At 46.3% G+C, this 25,523-nt stretch overlaps 1 protein-coding gene and 2 non-coding genes across 18 annotated transcripts in view; all 3 read right to left on the bottom strand.

Moving 5' to 3' along the window:
* Positions 1-2,092: 2,092 nt before the first annotated feature.
* Positions 2,093-25,523, bottom strand: part of PUM1 (pumilio RNA binding family member 1) — a 128,434-nt gene continuing 105,003 nt past the window's right edge. For 12 of the 16 annotated variants that reach the window (XM_087858290.1, XM_045782458.2, XM_045782465.2 and 9 more), the window contains 8 exons: positions 24,444-24,711; positions 22,384-22,513; positions 19,777-19,911; positions 16,392-16,529; positions 14,016-14,141; positions 12,721-12,842; positions 7,193-7,385; positions 2,093-3,952 (listed from right to left, as the gene is read on the bottom strand). In XM_087858290.1, coding sequence (XP_087714416.1) covers positions 3,821-3,952; positions 7,193-7,385; positions 12,721-12,842; positions 14,016-14,141; positions 16,392-16,529; positions 19,777-19,911; positions 22,384-22,513; positions 24,444-24,711 — 1,244 coding nt within the window. In that variant the 3' untranslated portion in view covers positions 2,093-3,820. The remainder of the gene's footprint in view (positions 3,953-7,192; positions 7,386-12,720; positions 12,843-14,015; positions 14,142-16,391; positions 16,530-19,776; positions 19,912-22,383; positions 22,514-24,443; positions 24,712-25,523) is intronic. The other 4 variants (XM_045782460.2, XM_045782466.2, XM_045782463.2 and 1 more) reach the window with 1 other exon arrangement.
* On the bottom strand, positions 6,388-6,470 carry LOC123782491 (small nucleolar RNA SNORD103/SNORD85). Its single transcript, XR_006776985.1, has one exon. It is a non-coding gene; the product is annotated as a small nucleolar RNA SNORD103/SNORD85 (small nucleolar RNA).
* On the bottom strand, positions 18,916-18,998 carry LOC123782490 (small nucleolar RNA SNORD103/SNORD85). Its single transcript, XR_006776984.1, has one exon. It is a non-coding gene; the product is annotated as a small nucleolar RNA SNORD103/SNORD85 (small nucleolar RNA).

The following is a 25,523-nucleotide window of genomic DNA, read 5'->3' as shown; positions in this document are numbered from 1 at the left end:
TATCCGGCAGGTGGTGGCCAGGATACCACATCCTGAAGCAGGACTGGTGGGCGGCCGATGCGAAGGTGAACAGGGGCCCAGGATGGAAACGCAATCCTGCAGGGGGAGGGGTCTGCTCTGCTCCCCACCCCCACCCCCCACTCCCCACTGTGATGCACCGAGGGAACTACCCTCAGCCCCACCGGTCAGATCCCAAAAGACAGCCTCAGATCCCGGACCTGTTACCCAGATGTGGGGCACAGATGTGGGGCAACCCCATTCCTCATGAGACCAGTTCATCGCGAGTGACTTTATACATGACAGACAAGGGTTGTTGGCTTCACCCAAACCCGTGCGCAGACGCCGGATGAGTGAAGCCGAAGGTCAGACACGATCGACAGCAGCCACTCGTTACACGGATGAGCCGGTGCGGTGCGGAGCCGCGTGATGTCACGTCATCCTCACAACCTACCTTCTCCTACTGTGGCGGGGAGGGGGTATCACATGGCCAACCGAGTACTTTGCTTGCTGCCACTAAGACACCGCCAAGACAAAACATTGCCTGAAATGCTAAGAGTAAAAGGGAGAGAAGGAAACACGGAGTGCGAACGTCAGCGGTCCGGGTGGAAAGGAAGAAAACCAACATGGGAGCAAACGCCCGGTCCGCACCGGGCCCTGGACCCACGTCCGCCGCGAGCTCCGGCTCACACAGCTGCAGCGGTTCCTCCAATCTCAGCGAAGAGGGACAGGGGGGGCTCCAACAGGTCATGCTGCTCGCCTAAGGTCACAACGATGGTGGGTGGGCAAATGGGAGAGAGAAACCCAAGCCTCCTGCTCGGCTGGCTTTGCACACGGCCTCCGCGAGGATCCGGTGAACCCGGCCACTCCACAGCCCTGACTTTCCAAGGCACGAAGTGAGACCACTACCCATGTACGTATTAGCACCTTCAGTGTCCAGGGAGGAATGTGGTTAAAGATGGAAGTAACACCCCCAGGCACAGTGAGTGGAGGGACCCGTATTTGAACCTGGTCCGATTCCAGAGCCGTGACACTGAGTCGCACAGGCAGTGACAGATGGCAATTTCCCTCTAGCGTGTGGTCTCCGGTGGACCCATGAGGACTATCAGTGAGGGAAGCCTGGGGAAGGACCCGATTTCAGCTACTGATGCACAATGAGGTCCTGGACTTGAAACCTGGCTTAGCGCTCAGCTTCCTTTCCCTCCCTTTATTCCCAGGACCACAGAGCCTGTGAGTGACAGTCCCTTACCTTCAGGAGGGCATCAGGCAAAGTTCCTTCTGTGACCGGCCTGGGGCTCCACGTGCAGACGTGAGGTGTGCGGGCTCCCACCTGGCCTCCCAGCGGGCCCCACTGGCTGAGCCCATCCTGTAGCTGCCAACACCGACCAGTCTCCGTGGGGCAAAGGTGGTGGCAGGCCCACGTCCGTGCGCTAGAGCCTCCTGTACTGAACACCAGAGGGACCCCCCGTCTGAGGGTGATGAGCAGATGAGCGCACTGGGCTCCCGGGCCAGCCTGGGCCAGGCTCCGTGTGCGAACGTGGCTGGGCGGGAGGGGGCAGCAGCAGCCCGAACTGAGGACGGGGAAGGGGGCCTCGGGAAAGGAGGCTGAGACAGATGCCTTCGCGGCCGCCCACCTCGGGAAATGAGATGCCCCGCATACCAGAGCGGGAGACATCTGTAATTGATGGAGCTGAATCGAGACCCCAGGCTCACTATGCCACAAAGGCCAGAAAGAGCAAATGACGAGCATCGAACTGGGTCCCGCCGCAGGACGCCGGCTTTTTGAGGATGCTCCCTGGGACTGATGGGCAGACCCCGGGTCCAGGGGGGCAGATACTCCGATTTTTCAACAGAAGTTGGAAATCTGGACCAAGAGTCTTGCTTTTGAAAGCACTATGCAGGCTAAAGCCAACATCTTTGGGTCAAAATGGACTCCAGAGCTATCAGGCCGCCATCCCAGCCATATTCCAATCCCACCCCCACCCTCCTGCAAACAGAAACCGAACAAGCAGGAAAAAAGGCACAAAGCAGGAGAGGGCTGTCCTGGGGCACTAATGTTAAGGGGGAGAGGAGGAGTTAACACAGAAGCATAAACTCAGATTCCAAAGTTCTGTATTTTTCAAAATAAAGATCACACATTGTTTAGAGACAATCTACACAAGAGTTACAAAAAATAGTTGCCCAGGCATAAGCATACACAGGTTTGTTAATTATACACATATGGTTACAAGTGTGCTTGCAAAAAAGTTCATTGGAAATATACACAAGGCTCTGGAAATGTACACCGTGTAGTGTTACAATTCTATATTCAAACAAGGAAAATTGACAGTATGTTACATTCACTTACAAGTAGACAAAATGCAAAATACAGTTCATCTTCTGTACAAAAGGGAGGGCGATTCACACTTTACAAGGTGAGAGGGGCTCTGATTGTAAGGAAAGCTAGGGCGGGGCTGGACTTTGCACGTCCTTATGACTGTCACAAAATAAGCAAAACATTACTTTTTTAGGATAAAAAAAAACACTAGTGTGAACAGAATCATCTTGAATAACATTTAGAAAGGATCTTGCTACTGTGGGACTAGGTGACAAATAAAACCAAGCTATTTTTTTTCCTTTTTAAACATTTAACTAGGCTGTATAAAGAACATTTATTCCTTCAAAAGAAAAAAAAATTTACTTCTGGTTGAAATTACAATTTACAATATACAACACTATATGCTACGACCATAAAAGGTGTGAATATACACTGAGTGCACAGGGCTGGCTAATTCTCTTTTCTTACCAAAAACCGTGTTTATGTTGATTCAAACTTCTCCACATTTACATTACAGGTATACAAATGTACAATTGTACAGTCCAAAGTATGTTCGACTACTCGGGTACATTATAGATACAGATTAGACGTCAAAACAAGAAAATACTACAAATTTGTATATATGCAAAGTCTACACCAAGTATACACTATGTATTTATAGAAGCAAGACCAAAAGCAGAGTTGGATTTTTTTTTTTCTCATGCTAAATAATCAGGTTTTTGCCTTTCAATGTTAACAGAAAAAAATCCAGTAGGCAGTCAACAAATACACCCGCCCGGCCTTGAAAAGACATCCTAGGAGCTCACATCTCCTCCTCACAAAACAGGCTACACATCTTCTTCAGCATAATAAGTCTCCAAAAAAGGCAATTTTTCGAAGTTTCATAAACTTAATGTCATAAACTGAAGCTTTAGCAACTCTAAAACAATTTTCATTATATATATATATATATGTATATATATATATGTTTTATAAACAGTGTTAAATGCCAGTTTTGGGGTCATTTAACAAAATTCAAATTTCTCAGGTTTTTTTGTTTTTGTTTTTGTTTTTTAATAAAATGAGGAGGTGGGGAAGAGCTATTTGCAAAACTTGCCAGCAAGGCAAAATGGGTTAAAAACCTTTTTTTCTTTTTTTTAAAACTTTTTTTGTTAAACCAACCACCCTGAAAGTTTCCACACGTGTAATATAGATACAACATTGAACAAAATATGTGGCCTCCCATGTACATTGGTTACCTATGTACAAGTATCCTATACACCAGTAAAACAACAGGGCAATTAGTCAATTAAAAAAAATAATTAGTACATGTTATGCGTAATAAAATTAAACAAATTTACAAAGGCTTTTCCACTTGTGGATTTGATTCCTTTTTTTGGAGGAGCGGGTAATCCTGGAGCAACCATTTACCCATTTCAGCTTCTCTACTAGAACATTTCTGGTTGCTGGTTGGACTCGCCAGTGGGCCAGTGAGGTCAGTGGGAATGAGGGGACAGGGTGACTGCCTCAGATGATACCATTAGGCGGGCCGCAGATGGGCCCCAAGTCAACGCCGTTCTTCATGTAGTACTTCTCCAGCTTGGCCAGGATGTGCTTGCCGTAGGTGTACTTGCGCAGAGTGGCGATGTGGGGCCGGATCTGGGGAGAAGCACAGCGTGGGTTACTCCGGCTGCAGGCCGACCCCCGGCTCCCGCCGCGCTCCCAGGCCCGAAGCGCGCACGCAAGGCAACACCTTCCCCGCTTCGGTCAAAGCCCCACCGCTCGACAGCCACAGGGACCGAGCTGAGCGCGGGAGGAGGGAGGAGCTCCTATGCCGGGCAGGGGCACGAGAGCTCGGGAGGCGGCTGGCCACAGACCACTTCCAGGTCAGGACGCGGAACACGCGCGACCTGCCTGACCACCACACCGCATGGCACGGCAGCCTCCGAGGCGTGCTTTCAGCCTTGCTAGCCCCACTCGAGGCACCTCGGCTCCCCTCAGCGGTGGGGGAGTGGGGGTCTTTCTTGGCACCGTGAACCCTGAGCACACCACGTGACCCCGTCCTCCAGTTCACAGAGGATCCCAGAAAACTACTAACAACAATAGAAAGGACTAGTGTGGGCCAGGTACTGTTCACTGAAGCCCCGTACGGCAGGTGTGATCACCCCCATTCTGCCAACGAGCCCCGAAGGCATGCTGGCTACACGGGGCCGGGTCCTGCAGCAGTCACACTTTCACCCACTGCGCCCATCTGGTCCTCGCCCTCTCGCACCCAGGTTCGGCTCGTCTTCTTCTGTTCTCCAGTCCCTGGGTGGGTCCCCATCGAGCATCCCAGACACGAGAGGCGCTTCCTTGCTGGAGCCACCCTTCCTCTGGCGGAAGCTCATGGAGCTTTCTACCTGCCGAGGCTGGGACACGGACCACGCTGCCTTTACCGTCACCGGCTTAGCCGCCAAAGGTTCCACCAACGGTGAAGGACCTTACCAGCCTGCAACCCCCCCCCAACGCACAGCTGCACACTCGCGCACACTGCACACCCACACCAGGGCACACGGACGCTCTCCACGTGGAGAGCTCCATGCAGGCCGCTACTTTTGTCTGGCTGGCCAGGTCCGCAAAGCAAGGAAGTCTCGAGTAGCTCTAGAAACCATTGCTGCACCACAGGACACGGACCCACAGCAGCTACTCTGTTCTCACCTACAAGCCCGTGTGGGGAACCGCGAATAGCCCTGGGTCCAATTCTGAGCTGTGTGGCCCAGAGCACTCGCCTCAACAGCTCTGTGAAAAGAACGTGCGATAATGCCACACTTTCACGTTGGCGGTAGTGAGGACGACAGACATGGCTGGTGTGTTTTTTTTTTTTTCTTTTTTAGATTTTTTTTTTTTTTTTTTTTTTATTCGACAGAGATAGAGACAGCCAGCGAGAGAGGGAACACAAGCAGGGGGAGTGGGAGAGGAAGAAGCAGGCTCCCAGCGGAGGAGCCTGATGTGGGGCTCGATCCCAGAACGCTGGGATCACGCCCTGAGCCGAAGGCAGCCGCTTAACCGCTGTGCCACCCAGGCGCCCCTGGTGTTTCTGACATTAGAACGTGAGGTTCAGGACCCCCCTGGCTCTTTGGCGGCTCTCCATTTAGAAACATTAATGATACATTCAATTCTTTCACCTCTCCGTCCCTGGGACTGGCTGATTGCCAAGTCCAGCCACTGAACTTTGACCCTTCCCCTTTCCCAGACAAGAAACGAACGACCCTCGCGCACACGCATGAGCACTGTTGTTCAACGCCATTTTCCCTTGATTTGGTGGGAGGCGGAAAGGAATCAGCCTGCCCCACTGTCGCCCCTTGCTGAAAAGGACACTGCCTAGCAGTGAAAGCTGGAAAACTCTGTTTTCTGGCTCCGTGGGACTCTTCCTCCTCTTTCAACTCCCTCCATCAGCCAGCTGCCAAGCCCCGTTCTGTCCACTCGTCTTCAATCCCAAAGCCACCATCACCTCCTGGCTTTAAAGCCGCCCATCCAGCCTCCTCCCTGCCTCCTCTCCGGCTGCCTGTCCTCCTCAAAGTTCCTCATCAGCCAGGACAAACATGTGAAACGTAAATGTGACCTGGCACCACAGGCCTGCCCTACTGAACACGCTTCACTTCTTCAAATACAGTCTTGTCTCCTGCTCCTAAGCCTTCATGCACCACGTTCCCTCTGCCTGGAATGGTTCAGAGCTTTATTCAAATGTCACTCTCTTGGGGGGCCTTCTCTGTACCCCCACAACAGAACAGAGCCTGACACTATCTCGCACGGCCTTCCCCTGCATTTGCCCAGCACCACTACTGCCCTATCCACAGACACCGGAGCCCTGCTGAAAGGAGGGCTTGCTCTGAGAACGCACACATCAGTCAAGTGAAGGAGTGAATGAACGGACAGGCTCAGAACTTCTATGACTCCGACACGGCCTCTGCCTTCCCCAGCGTCCTGACGCACGGATCCGCGAGCCTCACGCGGGAAGGACTCCGGACTCCCCCGCCTTCCACGGCCCCTGCCCACACCACGGCGGCGTTTCACCGTGTCGTGCTGCGTGCTGAACTGGAGGCGGCGGGGCCTCGTCTGGCTCAGAACTTGAGTCCGTAACAGAGTCTCATTACCGAACTTCGTTCTCAGCGAGGGCAAGTGGCTCATCATCGCCAGACCGTGGCCAGCACCTCCCCTGAGAAGGGCAGAGTGAGTCCAGAGCCCAAAGGCCGCGGCTTCGGGTCAGCACAGCTGGGGCTCGCGGCACCGCCCGGCGCACACAGCTGCACCGGCTCTGCCACTGTTCCAGAAGCCACGGGCAGCTTCAGAGGCGTTCGGTGTCAGCCCCACGCACAGCACCCGACAGTTCAGATTTCTGTCCCCTCTCTCCTCAGGCCTCCTCAGCCTGGACTCCCCCTCCCGCAAGGCCTCCCGTGAAGCCTCGAGCACGTGAGCGCGTTTTCCGTGGCTCTTCCCCACACGGTGCTCTGCGGGCAGGGACCAGTCTTCGTCATGTCCGTGCCGGCGCCTGGCACTCTCTCAGTGGAAGGTGGTGGGATGCATGAGAGCAAAGAGTGAGAAAAGGAAGTAAGGCAAGCAGGCTGATTTGCTGGACTGAGAAGTGGTGTCCTAGGAGCCGAGGAGTAGAAGCATGCCCTGAGCACCCCAGAGGGAAACCCCTCACCAAGATGGGAGTTTAAGACTCTTTCACACCAGCGAGCTACTGAAACACGAAGACGATGGCCACTCTAGATAAAAGGAAACAGCACAGCACGAGACCTAGTCCAGTGGCAAACTCCACAGAAAGAAGCCAGCTGTGTACCCTCATTTGTATTTCAGAAATGTCAAGAGCCTCAGGCCTTGCACACTTCCTGAGTGGGATCTGCCCTACTGGCCTACCTTATGCATGACGATCTTCCGCTGGGCCGGCTCTGCCACGTCGATCATCTTCTGGACCACGTAGTTGGCATACTGGTCCTTCATCATGGTGTATAAGGCACTGTGGGGACCGTCATTCATGGTGCATACCTCATCGATAAGCACAGCACGCTCCGTACGGGAGGCATGAGTGACACACTTCTCCACAACATTGCTGTAACGAGACAAATCCAGGGACAACTCTTAGAACAAAGACCTTCTTAGGCTGTGTTTGTCTGGCCTCTGCCCTGACTCACAGTCAGCAGCAAAAGAGAGCCTGACATTTTTGGAAGATCAATTCGCCAACTGTCCGGCCCTATGAGTCTCCCCCTTTGCCATCTGTGGCTGCCAATGTGAACCGTGGCTGAGACCAGGTCTCGGGGGAATAGCAGGCCCAACCTTCTCAAAGGTGAGGGTAACAAGCCCAGGTTAAGTGACGGGACTCACACAGGAGGCTCACATGACACCTTAACAGCTGCACTTGGTAATGATGATAATTCCAGCACACCACCAAAATCCACGAGTCCTCTCATTTCTGAGCGCAGAGGTCAGGAGCAAGCCTTCCTGACGTCTCTATCTCTAGTGCCAACCAGAGCGTGGCGCAGGGGAGGGGAGCCCTGCACACTTAGTCAAGGAGGGTGTGAGCAGGAACCATAGCACTCATCCAACAGCCTCATGCTGCCTCTTCAGAGTCTAAGAACAAGAATCACCCTACAGGTCTGCCGGCATTTCTAAATACTGCACACATACGTCGTTTTGGGAAAGGAAAACAGGAATGTGGCTACGCTGAATCCAGGGGGGCCAAAGGCAGCGAGTCAATTACACGTGGCTGTGCTAATGGGTATTTATTACCATCTCCGAGTGATTAAAAACCAACACTACTCTGCATCTGTGGCTCTGTGGGTACGAGGAAGTTGTGTGACGTCAAAGAACAACACCTGTTATTTGTATTTCTACCACTGGAGCCAACACCTGGCAAGAGGACATCTGGTGGGTCGGCGTGCAGCGGGAGGCTCTGCAGAAGTTCACGCTGCTCCGGGTCACAGAACTCACAGAGAAAAGGAACCTGAAGAGTCCAGACGCTACGTAGCTAAGGCAGGAAGCTCTTCCGTGACAGGCCTGAAAGATGGCCATTTAGCGTCTGCTGGGAATTTCTCATAGTCTGGAAGTAATTACTTTCTAGGGCAACCTACCACATGGGCGAATGGCTCTGTGAAACTCTCTTCTTTACATACTAAAGCAAAACATGCTCACCCCTAATATTTCACCCATTTGTCTTAATTTTGCCTTCAGGGCCTGAAAAAGGACACGTATGCCTACTTCAGGAGTCCCTTAAGGCGGGGACCCTGTCTTACTCCTTCCAGAGGCCAGTCCTCTGGATACCTGAAAAGTCCAGTAACTATCACCGGAAGAACTCCCTACTTCACAAGTTCTGACGCGGTAAGAGGATGCTGTTCCGTGGCGCCCTCAGTGTTAGCTCACTGTGCACACTGAGCTTTTATCTGGAAAACAAAATTCTCGGGCGTCTGGGTGGCTTGGTAGAGCGTTCAGCTCTTGGCTTCAGCTCAGGTTGTGATCTTGGGGTCGTGGGACTGGGCCCTGCACTCGGCTCGGAAGCTGCTTGGGACTCTCCCTCCCCCTGCTTCTCCCCATCCCTGCGCACGCTCTCTAATAAATAAATAAGATCTTTTTAAAAAAAAAAAGAACGAATGAACTGCCATCCTACTAGTCATTTATTCAACCTTTCTTAAAATACACAGTGTCTGGGGCACCTGGGTGGTTCAGTTGTTAGGCGTCTGCTTTCGGCTCAGGTCATGATCCCAGGGTCCTGGGATCGAGCCCCACGTGGGGCTCTTTGCTCAGCGGGGAGCCTGCTTCTCCCTCTCCCACTACCCGTTTGTGTTCCCTCTCTTGCTGTCTGTGTGTGTCAAATAAATAAATAAAATCTTAAAAAAAAATACACAGTGTCTGTCAAGTGTGCTGAACTATCAGTCAAGTCTGATGAAGCCAAGAGCCTCTCCCCCTTTGACACAGCACTGCAGAGAAACTTCTCTCCCCACCTTCCCTCTACAGCACTATGCAACTACCGTACGGTACTATGCTAGTGTGAGCTCGAAGTGCGGCACTGCGGAAGTGCATCTCCTAATAGCCACAGGTTTCTCCCCTAGCAGAGAAGGGACTTAAGATACTGCTGATCCTGTTCAGAAAGCACAAAGCCTGTCATGATCTCCGAATGTTCAGGCGAAGAATTCATCATGTTTCAGGACTGCTTGGCTGGACTGTACTTTCACCCACTCCAGGCCTGCTTCCCCTACAAAAACTGGTCAGGATTAAAACAGGACTTCCTACTAAACTGTATGGGGGACAGGACACTCATTCTTCTGGGTACAGGACTCAATCCTCAACACTGACCTGTCTTCCAAGAAAGCAAGCAGGTAAATCAGCTACCACCATGGGGTCCCACTCGGCCAAAGACTTCCACCTTAATACATGATCGAGAGTGTTGCAGTCTTTAAAGTTTATTCTAGGCATTCTGAAACTACAGTTCCCAGCCCATTTGTGGGTGGTGAGATCAACTTAGTGATTTGTGACCAGCTTTTTCTTTAAAAAAAAAAAAAAAAAGAAAAGAAACAGAACAGTAAGAATCAGAATTAATCACGGACAACACGGTTTCAATTACATGTGTATGCCTGTGCCCGTGCATGCAAAGTCAATGAAACTTTTTATTTTGGGTCATCATCAAAACTGTAAGAAAGTCACTAATCTATTTTATTTCTATTGGTCCAAGTGCATCAGCTTCTTCTTGTGTTATCTCTAATCTACTGTTAAAACCAAACAGTGAATTCTATTTCAGAGGACTTTTTTTTTTTCTTTTATTTATTTGACAGAGAGAAAGACAGCCAGCGAGAGAGGGAACAGAGGCAGGGGGAGTGGGAGAGGAAGAAGCAGGCTCCCAGTGGAGGAGCCTGATGTGGGGCTCGATCCCAGGACTTCGGGATCACGCCCTGAGCCGAAGGCAGACGCTTAACGACTGAGCCACCCAGGTGCCCCCAGAGGACTTATTTTTCTATTCTGGAATTTCCATTTTGTTCTTTTTATAATAAAGCTGCCTTTTTTTAAAAAGAGTTTTTCTTTTTTCTTTTTTTTTTTTAATTTATTTATTTATTTATTTGTTTGTTTGTTTGACGGAGACAGAGACAGCCAGCGAGAGAGGGAACACAACTGAGCCACCCAGGCGCCCCTCTTTTTATAATAAAGCTTCTAATTCTCTACTAACATCTTCTCATTCGTTACGATTGTATCTTCCTTTACATCTTGGACTACAATTAAAATAGGTGCTTTAGGGGCGCCTGGGTGGCACAGCGGTTAAGCGTCTGCCTTCGGCTCAGGGCGTGATCCCGGCGTTGTGGGATCGAGCCCCACATCAGGCTCCTCCGCTATGAGCCTGCTTCTTCCTCTCCCACTCCCCCCTGCTTGTGTTCCCTCTCTCACTGGCTGTCTCTATCTCTGTCGAATAAATAAATAAAATCTTAAAAAAAAAAATCAGTGCTTTAAAAACATTCTCTGCTAACTGTAATATCAGGGTGGTCTGGAACTAGCTGGAGTTTTTTCTTTCTTTTTCTGTTTTGTTTTGTTTTTTTTTTTTTTCTTGACTATAGGCCATATCACATTTTCCTGCTTTCTAGACATAATGATACACAGTAGAAACTGAGTTCTGTTACACTCCCCCAAGGATATTACTTCCCCCACTCCTTTACTTAGTGCAGGTAACCTGGCTGAACTCAAGCTGCAAACTTCTCCCATGCAAGAGGAGTCTCAGTTCGGTTCTTTCACCCTTAGCCGGGCTGCCTCAAGTTCGTCCCATGCAAATGTGGTTCAGGAGTCGAGCAGCTATCTGGGAAGTTTAACCGTGGACCTCCCCCTCCCTGGTTCTCGTCCTTTCCAGGATTTCTGCCCTGTCACTTTGTCACTCTCATTGACATGGTTGTTCCTAACTCTGCCTTCTGGGAACACTGGAGATTTTTTTATCCCAACTTTAGAAGCCCAGCATGGGGCAGAATGGGAACTGCCTATAAGTTAAAAGCCAATTAAAACTGGGAAATTTCCTGATTATAGTCAACAATACTGTATTATAAAAAGTCATTAAGAGACTAGATCTTAACTGTGTTCTCAACACAAAAAAGAAATAGTAATTATATGACATGATAAAGGTGTTAGCTAACGCCACTGTGGTAATCATACTGCAATATATAAACTTATCAAACCAACATATTACACACATCAAACTTACATAATGTTATTTGTCAATTATACCTCGATACAACTCAATACAAAAAGAAAACTCAAACGGGGAGGGGGAGATTTCCCCAGTGCAATTACCTCCTTCCAAGTATCAACAAGCCTCCCCTCCCCCAACCCCTTCTGGTATCTACCTGCTCTTGGTCACTCTCTTAACAGCTTAATGCCTTCAGCAAGGTTTTCTGGCATTTTATCCACAATTTACAGCTGTTATCTGTGGGAGGATTAGGCCCAAAGTAGCTACTCAGTCATTACTAGACAAGTCTATTGTAATATTAATTTATACTTATACCTAAGAGTGAGATATTAAATACACCCCCCCAAAAAAAAAAAAAAAAAAAAAAAAAGCAAACCGAGGACAGTGACCCAAGGAAAAATTCTGAGATTCTGCCCCTACTTCCCTGGTCCTGCCAAATGTCAATAAAATAAAATAAAATAAAATAAAATAAAATAAAATAAAATAAAATAAAAGACAATACAAGGTCATAGAGACCCTGAGATGGTCAAGCGACTAAGACACTGGATCTATGAGTGTTTTTATATCTTTTCTCTCTTTTCCATGCTGCAATGTTATAAAATTTCAAGGCTGCCAAATCATACCTGCTTTGCAATCTATCCTAAAAACCAAAGAAAAATACTCCCCAAACACAAATTACCTATATTGTGCTGCAGGGTACACACACTCCACTTACAAAGACCATCCTGCTAATCCCTTGGAAAGGCCATCAATTTCTTCTCCAACCACTGCTAACCAAACCCACCTAAACATCGTTCGCAATCTGGCGATAACGAGTGCCCTCTCTCCTTGACCTGGCGTAATACGAAGACTGGGAAAGAGACACTAAAAACACCGTATACGGAGATATGGTACACAGCCTCTTAATTTTGGCACCAGAGAAGAAACTGAGTAAAGAACATTTCACAATTCCAAACAAGTAAGTTAATAAAATGTCCAGTTCACCAAAGTATAAGATTTAAGTTCTTCAGGAACATAATCCCCAGGCGTCAAAGTGGAGTGAGGAGGCACTAAGGGACCTGCATTATTTTATACTTTATAGTAGAACCATTTGACTTTTAAGCTATGTATACTTTGAGAAAAATAAATATTTTAAAAAAGAAGAGAATGAAAACTCATTCTTTCTCTCTAGACTTGAAATATTATTTTATCGTCTTTTCTGGAAAATGGAGTCCATGTGATTCAAAGCACGCACCTTGCAAATTTGTGCTGACTCAATACAAGTACGTTGCCTCGGATTTCTGCTACAATTTTACTTTTATCCTCAGGACGACCATGCTCCAATACATGCTGGATTACGTAATTTCCATACTGATCCTGTTTGAGAAACAACAGAAATAAAATTTATGTAAAAATGAGTTCTGTGGATTACCTAAATCCTTACATCTAATCAACACCTCCCCACCTTCCAATGGCACCACGACGGCTTACCTGAATGCTAATGAACTTACGAAAAAATGGACAGGGAGTGACAATTTTTCCCTATCATTACAAAAGAGGAACATATTACCAAATGATAGAATATTTCTCTCTGTATTTATGCCCAAAGGTCCTTTTTGGTTTCTTCCCTCATAAGCTACGAGACACAAAAGAGTTGGCCTCTTCTCATTTAAAATCAAAACAAAACAAAGAAAAAAAGGAAGGCAGGCATAGCTGGGAATAAAGAGCTATTTTTCTCTCAAACAGAAGTTTATCTCTAAGAAAAATGGGAAATAAAGTTTATGTCCAACAAAACAGACAATACCTAATTACATAACATCACAAGCATACAACAGATACATTCACTCATCTCAAGTTAAAGGTATTGGAGAGAACAAATGTGTATAACGAGGCAAAAATATTTACTTGTAAGATGGCCAAAATGAAGAATGCACAAATAATACTTCTAAAATCAAGTGCAAAGGCCAGATGTGTTTGCTTCTGCATGGTAGGATCATGGATGATTTCTTTTGTTGCTGCTTTCTGCACTTCTAATTTTTTTCTACAATGAGGATTTAATACATTTATAACCTCCCACCTCCCACCCAAACAAACAAACTCCATCAAAAATGCTGCTTCAGTACAACAATACTACGTAGAAACTGTTCTACTGGTTACTGTGATTTGGGAGAAATTTTTTAGGGGCAGAAGCAAAAGAAAGTGTCAAAGCTAAAAAGAAGTCACCTAATCCATGGAGTTCATTTGAAATGATGACGTTGAGACCCAGAGAGATTAAATGGCCTGCCTAAGGGGACACGACTAGCCAGTCCACGACAGAAGGCTGGCAGGCAACGCCCTTCAGTCCAAGGCCAGGCCTCCCTTCATCGCCCGCATTCAAAAAGCACAAACCAGGATGGTATAAACGAGAACTTGCCCCAAAGCTTCAATGGGCATTTAAAACACACTGACATTAACTCCTCTGAACAGATACCTGGGCTGAGAAAACACACAAGCTCTGGGCCTGCACGAGCCCACAGGTGTTTGCAGTTACTCTACTGGCAACTCCACTACCTGTACAAGTTGCTCTGTGTGCTGGTGAAGCTCCTCTAAGATAGGGAGTGTCTGGTCAGGGAGACAGTGCTCCAGGATCCTCTGAATCACTCGGCAGCCATAAGGATGCGTGGACAAAGCAAATACCTAGGGCAGACAACACAAACAACAAAGCCAAAAATGACAGTTGCCACTTTCAATGCCTCGGTGTCATTCATATACATTATTCCACTAATCTTCCCAAAGACTCAGAGAGAGAGTGATGATTATTCTCAGCATAGGGAAGAGAACTCTGAAGTTCCTAGAAGTTTCTATAGTGTGCTTGCAGTCATATAGATAGTAACTGACAAAGCCAGAATATTATGTCCTAGTCTGACTCAACGCCCAAATTATAAATGGCACATTTGAGTTTTCCCTACAAATAACAAGGTGTGTATGTATGCATGTGTGTAAACTCGTTTCAAAACTATCCTAGGAATTTAGAGACGTACATAAATTCAGAGCTGAAAGAGTCTTTTCCAAGAAGCCTAGAATGGACAGAGAATTAGTAGAGGTCATAAAAAACCACACTTACTTAAGAGTCCACGTTGAAGAAAAGGGTTAAAAACAAAACAAGGAAAGGATGGGATCAAATCCTAAATGCTTTCACCTAACCACACCGCAATCTTCTAAATTTAATTAGGGTGTTTCCCAGCCATACGCAAGAAAAGCTTCCTCTTTTGTTGGGTCTGGAGAAGATAAGCACACGGGCTTCAGCTCTGGACCACAAATCTCGATTCTGGCCTTCCTAGTACAAAGTTAGCGAGAATGACATGGAGTAACTTGCCCCTCAAGTCTGTTCTTAAGAATCATCACAGGGGGCACCTGGGTGGCTCATTCGGCTGAGCGTCTGACTCTCGGTTTCAGCTCAGGTCACGATCTCACGGGCCTGCTTGAAGAGTCTCTCCCTCTGCCCCTTCCCTGTGCGCTTACTCGCTCTCTCTCTCAAATAAATAAATCTTAAAAAAAAATAATCATCACAGGAATAATAACAACAACAGCTCGCACTAGATACTGACCAAGTGTCGGCGCTCAATGTTTTCTACGTGGTTTTTAAAGTGCAGCTGCACGTGTACGACGGTGCACTTCCACAGTGTAAAGTACGGTTCTGCTCGCTTTTATAAAAATGCTAAAAACTCACAGTCTGTAATGAATTAACTTATTTCACTCAACGTTATGTTCAAGTATTTACTTATACTGTGGAGCTTCTGCTGGGCAAGTACCTGAGTTTGTTACTTTAGTTTCTGTCTAACCCTCTGCTGACAGACATCTGGATTCGTTAGTCTTTCCTAGGAGACTAAGGCTGCTTTCAACATGTCGAAATATGTCTTCTAGTATCCGCGTGTAGGTGTTCCACCAGGTACACACCCAGGCGAGGAATGCTGGGTCACAGGAGATACAAATGTTGAACTTTGAAAGACGATGCAAAATGATTTTCCAAACGGCTATGCTAATGTCTATTCTCCCCGACAGTGATCGGATCCCACAGTCTTGCCAGGACACAGAGGCCAACCAGTGGGGGGAACAGTGGTCTATCCACTGTGCCCTTGTTCTGCATCTTCCTGAATACCGATGGAATTACTCTGTCCTATGTCTACTGGCAATTTGTGTTTCTTTTGTCTGTTAAGGCTTGTGGTCATTTTTGCACAAATCTGTACTGTACTCTTTGATTACAGGAGTTCTTCCTATATTTGCTATTAATTCTTTGGCAATTTCGCCTTGAAAATATGCTCTCCCTGTTGGCAGCTTAACCCTTTTACTTTCCTTGTTGTCTATTTTGATAAACATAAGATCTTAATTTTAGAGTAAAAAATCCACTCTCTTTTCATTAACTCAGAAAACTCAAACAACGCCCTAGGTTAATGCCTGCCGTCTCCTTACCGCTACCGTAACTGAGCAAACCCCAAAGCCTAAACAACTCTAAAATCCCATTTCAGTCTAGGCTTAGCAGTACACACGACTGCACCTGAAAATCTACTTGCTGTTTACCATTTTTTCCTTTTAAAAGCAATAACAAAAAACGATTTCACAGACCCAAAAAGAAGGTGTATGTTTTACTCTCTTTTTTCCACGCAGCTTAGGAGGGTGTGAGGACGATATTTTAGGAAAGAGAAATTAATGGTAATAGCCAATTAAGGGGCAATTCCGGAAAAATGGTATAAGAAAATGTCAGCTCTGCTTGGAAGCTGGTGCTAAGAGCATAGAGGCTCTTACGACATACAGATAAATAGGAGAAACTAGAAGCTATCTCTGGCGGTGTGGCCATGTGGGAACACCCCACAAATGCTACCCTGTTCTCCACTCACAGGGCAAACACCCAAAAATTTGCTTTCTTTGTTTCTTTCTTAAGTCACTTACCTGCCCCTTAAACGCATCGATGATAAACTGCAAAGACTGGGGCTGCACACATTCGATGCATTTCTGAACCACGTGATTACCATTCTGGTCTTTCACACACTTCAGGACGTGGCCGTCTAGCTCCCGAACCATCTCGTTCTATTAGAAGACAAGGAAAGAAAGCACCACCAGAATCACAGCAAGCCAAACACCTAGACAACGAACAGTCTCTTACCCAACACAAAGCACTAGGCGGGGCATCTATGGTAATGAAGTGGGACCACACAGCTGTGGCACCGTGACAACAGCACAGCAGCACCAAATGAGGACTGCAGTGTCTCCATGGATTAGCAACTTTCCTGTAACAGTAGTAACCCGTCTTTTAAAACAAGTTCCCTGACTTGCAAAAGACCTCAGAGACTTTTTAAAAATGCAGACATGCGGGGCGCCTGGGTGGCACAGCGGTTAAGCGTCTGCCTTCAGCTCAGGGCGTGATCCCAGCGTTCTGGGATCGAGCCCCACGTCAGGCTCCTCCGCTATGAGCCTGCTTCTTCCTCTCCCACTCCCCCTGCTTGTGTTCCCTCTCTCGCTGCCTGTCTCTCTCTCTGTCAAATAACTAAATAAAATCTTAAAAAAAAAAGTACAAACTTTAAAAAAAAAAAAATGCAGACATCCATAGAAAGGAACCTGTATGACGTACACTATACTAAAGAATTTCGGGTATAATTTATCATGTTCTTAAAGTGACAACCCCGTAGGGTACACGTCATTAATAATGAGAAGATTCAATCTACAGCTCACTGTAGGCTAGGCATATCTGTAAGTGGTTAACATGTTATGACTCAGTGAATCCTCCTAACAATCTGATGCACTGGACACTATTATAGATGAGGAAACCAAGGCACGGACACATTATTTGACTTGCTAAAATCACAGACCTACACTGCCAAGATTCAAACCCAAGCAATCTGGACCCTGTGTGGTAAAACAATGTGGGTCAGTAAAGCACCTGCACATATCTTCCACCCACATACATAAGGGAGGTGACCGAGAGAGGGTTAAGTGACCAACGTGATCAAGACTGTAAGTAGCGACTGACCCAGATTTTTAACCCAGGTCTGGAACTCCAAAGCGACCTTTCTGCCAGGCCAGTGGCAGCAAGGACAGCAGGGAACAGTACTCTCAGGGAATACAGAAGACCAGATGTGGAGTTAGGCAAGTGCGTGAGGCATGTGTGTGTATGAGACATTCAGGGAATACAGGAGAAGACCAGACACTGGCATTGTGGGAGTGTGACACTGAGCATGTGAGTGTGTGCATGCAGGGAATAAGTGGAGATGACAAAGGTATAGGAAAGAGATGGTAAGATCTTCACTGGATCCCTTTCTTGAAGCTGAATACCCGTACCATGCCTGGGCTCTGGCACCTGCTGCCCAATCTCCTTGCCACATCCAATCTCTGTCTATTCGCTCCCCATGCCAAATATGTATTTATGGTGGAAACTACAAGCCACTCCACAATGGTGATGCTTCTGAGAACCATGTCTTAAATCTCTGAGATGTGGAATATGTCAAAGCAACTAAGAGATTATTCCATTAAAGAAATTCAAGATTACAATGCCAGGGACTAAACAAGCCGAAGGCAACAGACTCAGGAAAGTTTCCTAAAGTAATTAATCAAATGTCAGGAAAAACATTTATTCTGGAAATATTATGGGAACGGTAAGTGGAGAATGATAATATATATAAAAACTGGAACACTTTTAATCAAAATAAAGGGGAGGTGGCTTCCTTGCATATGTTCTGGAGCCCAAAGAGGTAAAAACTCCCCTGGAGAGAAATTAATTTCACCTAAAATACTAAACTTCCGTCTAGAAAACAGTAAACTATCCATAACAGGAAGAATCATACCAGGCCCAGGACAAGGTAGGCAAAGAAACCAGATCAGAAAAAAATACACAGAAATATAGTAGAGAAAAGCACAACTCGAGGGGAAAAAGAAAGAAGTGAAAAACTACTACAGCGTAGCCATCCGATCAGAAAAGAGAAAACAGTAAGATCTGGAAAGATGGAGACTAAATCAACAATTGGTCACAGTCACAAGAGACAGCAAACACTGAGAAACTCTAACACTCCTCCTGCTTTCTCTGAGCAAGTGAGCATTATAGTCAAAAAAAGAGTAAGGAACTTCCATGTTCAAAAGAAACAAGAAAATTTAAGAGGAAGAATTCAGCCATGAAGTTTTCATCCATGAAAATTGCAGGGAAACAGACTGATAATGATCCGAACATTAGGGGGAACAGAGGAGCAGCTCTGCCCCTGCCCCTCACTCCTCACACACAACACCACGCTGCAGCTCCAGGGCTGAGCGCTGGCCCAACTCCCCGGGCTCCTACACCTGCCTTCCCCAGCGTCCTGACGCGCGGATCCACGAGCCTCACGCGGGAAGGACTCCGGACTCCCCCGCCTTCCACGGCCCCTGCCCACACCACGGCGGCGTTTCACCGTGTCGTGCTGCGTGCTGAACTGGAGGCGGCGGGGCCTCGTCTGGCTCAGAACTTGAGTCCGTAACAGAGTCTCATTACCGAACTTCGTTCTCAGCGAGGGCAAGTGGCTCATCATCGCCAGACCGTGGCCAGCACCTCCCCTGAGAAGGGCAGAGTGAGTCCAGAGCCCAAAGGCCGCGGCTTCGGGTCAGCACAGCTGGGGCTCGCGGCACCGCCCGGCGCACACAGCTGCACCGGCTCTGCCACTGTTCCAGAAGCCACGGGCGGCTTCAGGGGCGTTCGGTGTCAGCCCCACGCACAGCACCCGACAGTTCAGATTTCTGTCCCCTCTCTCCTCAGGCCTCCTCAGCCTGGACTCCCCCTCCCGCAAGGCCTCCCGTGAAGCCTCGAGCACGTGAGCGCACTTTCCGCGGCTCTTCCCCACACGGTGCTCTGCGGGCAGGGACCAGTCTTCGTCATGTCCGTGCCGGCGCCTGGCACTCTCTCAGTGGAAGGTGGTGGGATGCATGAATAAAGAAGTGAAGGAAAACTGCACGTGGGCTAGATCATCTAAGTTTGATTTGTTGGAGTGGTCAGTTCTAGCATTTTAACCTGCTTTAATTCTTGTCCAACAAAACACCGACCTGTAAAATGGCACCTACTAGACTGGTCAATGAGTGTTTGAAACCAATGGCTTTAACATAAGACACTTGATCTACTGTAAATTCACACAATTGCACAGTCCATGCTTGCCATGCACAGAAAGGCAGCCACAAGCACCAAACCCCCCCCAAAATAAAACAACAACAACAACAAAAAAAACTGTACAAGAAAACCAAAGACTGACAGATTTACAGCGTTCACTACATGTACCATGGAGAAACATCGAACACCAAGAGAAAAGTTAAAGGGGAAACTTACAATTACCTGCTGGTCTGAGGGAATAAATTCAAGAGCTTTCTGGATAACGCGGCAGCCATACATCTGCAGGGCCAGTGACAGGACGTGGCCTCGAATCCGTTCCGCCAAAGCCAGCTTCTGTTCAAGGCTGCCAAACTACACAGAATGTGTGGGTGAACAGCATTACTTAGATGGAAGGAAAGAAACCGGAGAAAGCAAAGCATCCATTACTCTGTATCAACCACTGGCATAACCTCTTTCAGCCCTGTCACCCTGTGATTAACTAACTAAACCTGTTTGATCAAAAACCCTTTGTTTTTTCAAGCCAAGAATTCTCAGCCTCTGATTACGAGGAACCCATTTTAATGTTGAAAAACTTCTCACGTATCTAACAGCAGCAGTTTCACTACTATCTGCTAAACAAACATGTAATTCCTAAAGCTGCCATTAATTCATTAATACTATGAATCTACATTCCTATTAACTGTAAGAATATCTACATTTATTCTGAAAATAGTAATACATGTGGGAGACACTGTTTACTGGAACCTTACTTAGTGTACGGGAAAGATTCAAGGACTTCCTGGAGCAAATCTATAGCACTCAGGTGTCTAAGGTCTGTGGGTTAGAAAGTTCCTCTTTCATCCACATGAAATTTAACATATGGACATTCTGTTTTGAATTAGGGTTCTACATCACTCTAACAATTCAAATTTTCTCTTTATATAGGGCAACAGAGCCTGGGGACAAGTTAGTAGAATAATATAGAGGTAAGGCCGCACAAATGTTCAAACTCTTCCTAGAAGGATTGTCCATCCCTGCCTCTTTATTTTCATTTGAATGACATCATCATGAGACTGGAGGAGATTTTATATTTAATCAGCTTCCCAAACCCACTCAGTTTCCACACAAGGGAACTATGGCCCAGGGATGCTGTGTGAGCCACGGACGTTCTCTAGCTTGCCCCCAAATCATACAGCTATAGTCAGCCATTGCTGCCTGCACAAGAACTCTAGAGCTGGAGAGCTCTACATTCTTCTATCTGGGACAAGATGGTGGTGGAAAGACATTCTAAAATCAAAAACATACATCATTTTATGTTGGTTTCTTACTTTTAATTGGGGATTTTAAATTTTAAGTGAAATTTAAGGGTTAAGAGGCACAGGATCAAAAGCCACTGGTATTACTTCAGCGATTCAATAGATGCATCTCAGAAACAAGAATCAACAGTTTTTCAGATCTTTCTCTGAATTTTTAAAAATGGACCGCATCCGGGCGCCTGGGTGGCTCAGTTGATTAAGTGACTGCCTTCAGCTCAGCTCATGATCCTGGAGTCCCAGGATCGAGTCTGTGTCAGGCTCCCTGCTAAAAATGGACTCTATCTAGTACAGCACCCCCAGTTTTTGCTTATTCCCCAAACTGATTCTGATAGTTTTCCCTCGAGTACTGGATCAATTTAAAAAGCACAAACATTCAAATTAAAGATACAATCGATTAACTCTAACCTTCGCAAGGGTACATGGACTGTTTGCTACCAAATATTACAACAACTTTACAGGACCACAAAAAGGTTACTCTTTGTTACAAGAACTAAAGTAATAGCAATGATTTTTATTGCTGTTAATACAAACCACAAAGATGACAGATGTGTTTACAAAATATTAAAATTCCTTTAAAAGTCACTGCATTTTCACTTTGCTCAGAATTTAATCACAAACTCTCAGTAAATAGAAATGTTACAAATATGTTGGTTTCTTAGTGTATCACTAAAGAGTTAAGAGTCAAAGAAGTTCAGTCTTTGTGAGAAAAGGCAGGAATACAAAAGTTGTGAGCCATTTTTTTTTTTTAAATCTTCACACAAAGTAAGATGTATAAAATTGACAAATTTCTTCTGTGTGGAGCAGGTAATGTGCAGTTCCAGCATTTTCCCCTGTACCAGGTTCTTCATCTCAATGTCTCATTCCTGTCTGGAGTTAGGACTTGGAATTGCTGACCCCAGCACACCAGGGTTACAACAGCATACAAAAACTCCCTGCCTTTCCGACATTTTCATTTAGTAGGGGCAACAGACATTAATCCAACAATCTCATTAATCCTTTCCAAAAGCAATGGTAACAAGGTGAACGTTATTCATAATAACAGAAGTAAAAGAGGAAACCAAGGCTGAAGGATCGCCTAAAAAGCAGCATTTAACAATCCTCATGACTGTAGTTTATGATGAAAAACACTACAGTTGACATTCAAAGATAACTCTCTAGGAATCCTAAAAATCCATTTTTTTAGAACACTTTATCATGATCCTGCTAAAATTATCCGACAAGGATTATTTCCTCTAAAAATGACATGTTTAGTGAATCTATCATAACAATCGGAAATAATGTGCTGGATCCTAAATGGGGACAGCGGTTCTCCAAACACATTCTTAAAATAGACTGGCACATCTGCTTGGGTATTTAAACGATATACTGCCGCTAATAACTTGGAGAAACAATTAAAAGCTCTTCAAAAAGACCACACACACTTCATTTTGAGGACTGGAATGAGACTGCCATTCTAAAAACAGCTAATGAAAATCAAAATGCTCTGGAGATTCTCTAACGTCAAAGAATAGAAAGAACAAAGGCTTACTTCAAAGAACTTCTGAATGACGTAATTTCCAAATACATCCACCATTAGCTGGTAAGCGGCCTGGAGGATTTCATTGAAGACAAGCTGGCGTTCAGCTGGTGTGGCCCGTTCTAGTTTCAGCTGAATGAATCTGAAGTACAAAGTAAAAACGGCAATCCTAGCATCTCAGGAAGACTTGGAAATCAATAAGGATTAGTTCAATTTATATAACGTATCCGCGCCTATGTATGTGGGCACACACACACAATACTGTTATTTAAACAAACTACTTGAGCTCACTTCATTGGAATCTCTGAAAAGGAAAAAAAAATTATAGTGTGAAGTACCCCTAACTTCACTGCGCTTTTAAAAGTATATTTAGGGGCGCCTGGGTGGCTCAGTCGTTAAGCATCTGCCTTCGGCCCACGGCGTGATCCCAGGGTCCTGGGATTGAGCCCCGCATTGGGCTGCCTGCTCCACTGAGAGCCGCTTCTTCCTCACCCACTCCCCCTGCTTGTGTTCCCTCTCTCGCTGGCTGTCTCTATCTCTGTCAAATAAGTAAATAAAATCTTAAAAAAAAAAAAAAGTATACTTAAATTTTAGTACATTTCATTACATACACACAAAACCCTATTTTGGGGATGAGGGGGAGACAAGCAGGGGGGCAGGGAAAGGGGGGTAAAGGTGGGCATTAACTCAGGGAGAACTCTACCTGACTTTCTCTTTAGAAACCAGCCCTACATCAATAAACTCAGTGCTTATAGCCCGTAGCATCTTCTTTAACTCATGTGAATATGAAGCAGTACTCATTCATGATGTGGAAGAGTTGTGACTGACGCCTGCAGTGTCTTCCGAAGTAGCACTGTTTGCAGTTTTCACTTCAGGTAAGTATATAAGAAAAAAACCTGTTGTCTCTCAATCTGGTCTATAGGATCCAAATAAGAGAAATCCTTGCCCCACAGCAAGATGGCAGAACTCAAAGAGGAGACGGGTTCTTTAGAAGCTGTTTCAGTGTGCACAGACAGCAAGAAAGAGAAATGGAGACAAATAGGAAAGGATAGGTGATGTCACCATAATTAGGCTTTTTTCCCCAGGACCAGGGTGGTCCCTTTCTGCAAAGGCCACTGGAACAGCCAAATGGGGAGGGATAAGCCAAAGCAGATTCTGTGTTTTACAGAAGCTTCTTCTCTCTCACCTCTATGTAGACTCTCATTTCTACAGAGTGAAAAGACACAGAAAAGTGGTGGAGCTATCTTATTCCTGAGCAAGCAGACATCCAAACTTACATGTGAATAATGTCTCTTTAAGAGCAAGACTCTTGGGGCACCTGGGTGGCTCAGTCCTTTGAGAGTCTGCCTTCAGCTCAGGTCATGATCTCAGGGTACTGGGATCATGCTCCATGTTGGGCTTCCTGCTCAGCAGGGAGTCTGCTTCCCCTTCTACCCCTCCACCCCCCCACTTGTGCTCTCTCTCAAATAAATAAAATCTTTAAAAAAAAAAAAAAGAGCAAGACTCTTAATAGTGATTAAAGTAGCAAAAGTGTGCATATATCTATGTGTTATTGTTTCTCTTCCTTAAATTACAGACACCCTGTGAGGCTCCCCAAAACTAGGAATACCACAATACGATAAAAAGGTTTGTTGAAGCATGTGATCCAGAATACTAATTGGCTCTTTTCAATCACCTCTGTATCTGGGGGCCTGGGTGGCACAGCGATTAAGCGTCTGCCTTCGGCTCAGGGCATGATCCCGGCGTTATGGGATCGAGCCCCACGTCAGGCTCCTCCGCTATGAGCCTGCTTCTTCCTCTCCCACTCCCCCTGCTTGTGTTCCCTCTCTCGCTGGCTGTCTCTATCTCTGTCAAATAAATAAATAAAAATCTTTAAAAAAAAAAAATCACCTCTGTATCTGATGACCCTCATATCCCGACATCCCCCTGAAATAAATAATGGGAAGCATACTAAAAGGCAAACTTTGTTTCAATTACTTTATGGCTATTTACTTAGTGTATACCTTATCTGAGGCATGGAATTTAAGGCATTAAGATTTCAGTTACCTTAAGTGCCAAAGCCAAGTCCTCACCTGGACCCATGCTGGTCTTGGGAAAACTCCATTATATGCCCAGCGATCTCCCGCAGTTGTAAATTAGGGTACCGGTTATTTCGGAAATCCTCCAGAAGCCTGCTCCTGCCAGAGGGCATGACATCAGACATTCCGTATCGCAACCGGGAGGAAGAAAACAGGGTGCTGCTGGGGCTGAAGAGGCTGGAGGCACTGCTCGCGCTGCGGTACTTGGCTTCAGCGCCTGGCGCGGCAGAGATGTATCTCCCGCTCCCATTGGTGAGGCCTCCTGTTGGTTACAGAACAGGACAACTCAAGACTCATTCTTAAGGAATGCTGTTCAAAAGAGGGAAAAAGCATCCCACACATGAAAGCCTGCATCATTTCGGATTTTGTTTCAGTGCTATTGCTTTTGTGTTAAGATTCGATTCTATTAGTGCCACAGTTTTTATAAGGCCAACTCACCAAGATGGAAAGACACTTCTGCACAAAGACCGAGAGGGGAAATGCTTGGACCCACCAAGAGGGGACTGCTAGCAATAACGGGAGCAATAGTTAGCGCAGCCCTCAGTGAGGAAAATGCCGGGGAAAGTGCCTGCCCTGTGACCCAGCACCTGAGCACCAGGGATCCAAAAACACACAATGTACAGACCTCAAGTCGTTTTCTGCTCTGAGCTCTGGGGAGATTCCTGCCATGAGCAGAAGAATCCCATTCCCATCAGAAACTCTTCCTTAAAAGAGGAAGAGAGAGAGAGAGAGAAAAAAAAAAGAGTACCCAGATTGGTCTGTTTTATATAAAAAGCTTCTGAAAAAGGTCTGAAGGAATGATTCTGCCACTAAACAGAAATCTGAAAATCACTAAGGCACCCTAGGCCGAGGAGGAGACACAAGGAGTAGGAAAAAAAAGGACATATGCTTTGCAATGGAAGGTTCTTAAGTTCTGCATCCGGAATGGGCAGCTCTTAACACCTTCTTTTGGGACAGAGCCTGAAATGATTGCAGTAGCAACAACTTTCATGCCACAGATACTGATGACTGACCTGATGACCAGGGAATAACAATTGTGAATCTCTAGACAGATAAAATAGAGGTAAGACCAAA

This window comes from Ursus americanus, chromosome 33, assembly GCF_024610735.1.
Source record: "Ursus americanus isolate L20-20 chromosome 33, mUrsAme1.1.p, whole genome shotgun sequence".
Lineage (NCBI taxonomy): Eukaryota > Metazoa > Chordata > Mammalia > Carnivora > Ursidae > Ursus > Ursus americanus.
Note: the sequence above shows the minus strand (reverse complement) of the source record. Positions and strands in the feature narration are given on the sequence as shown.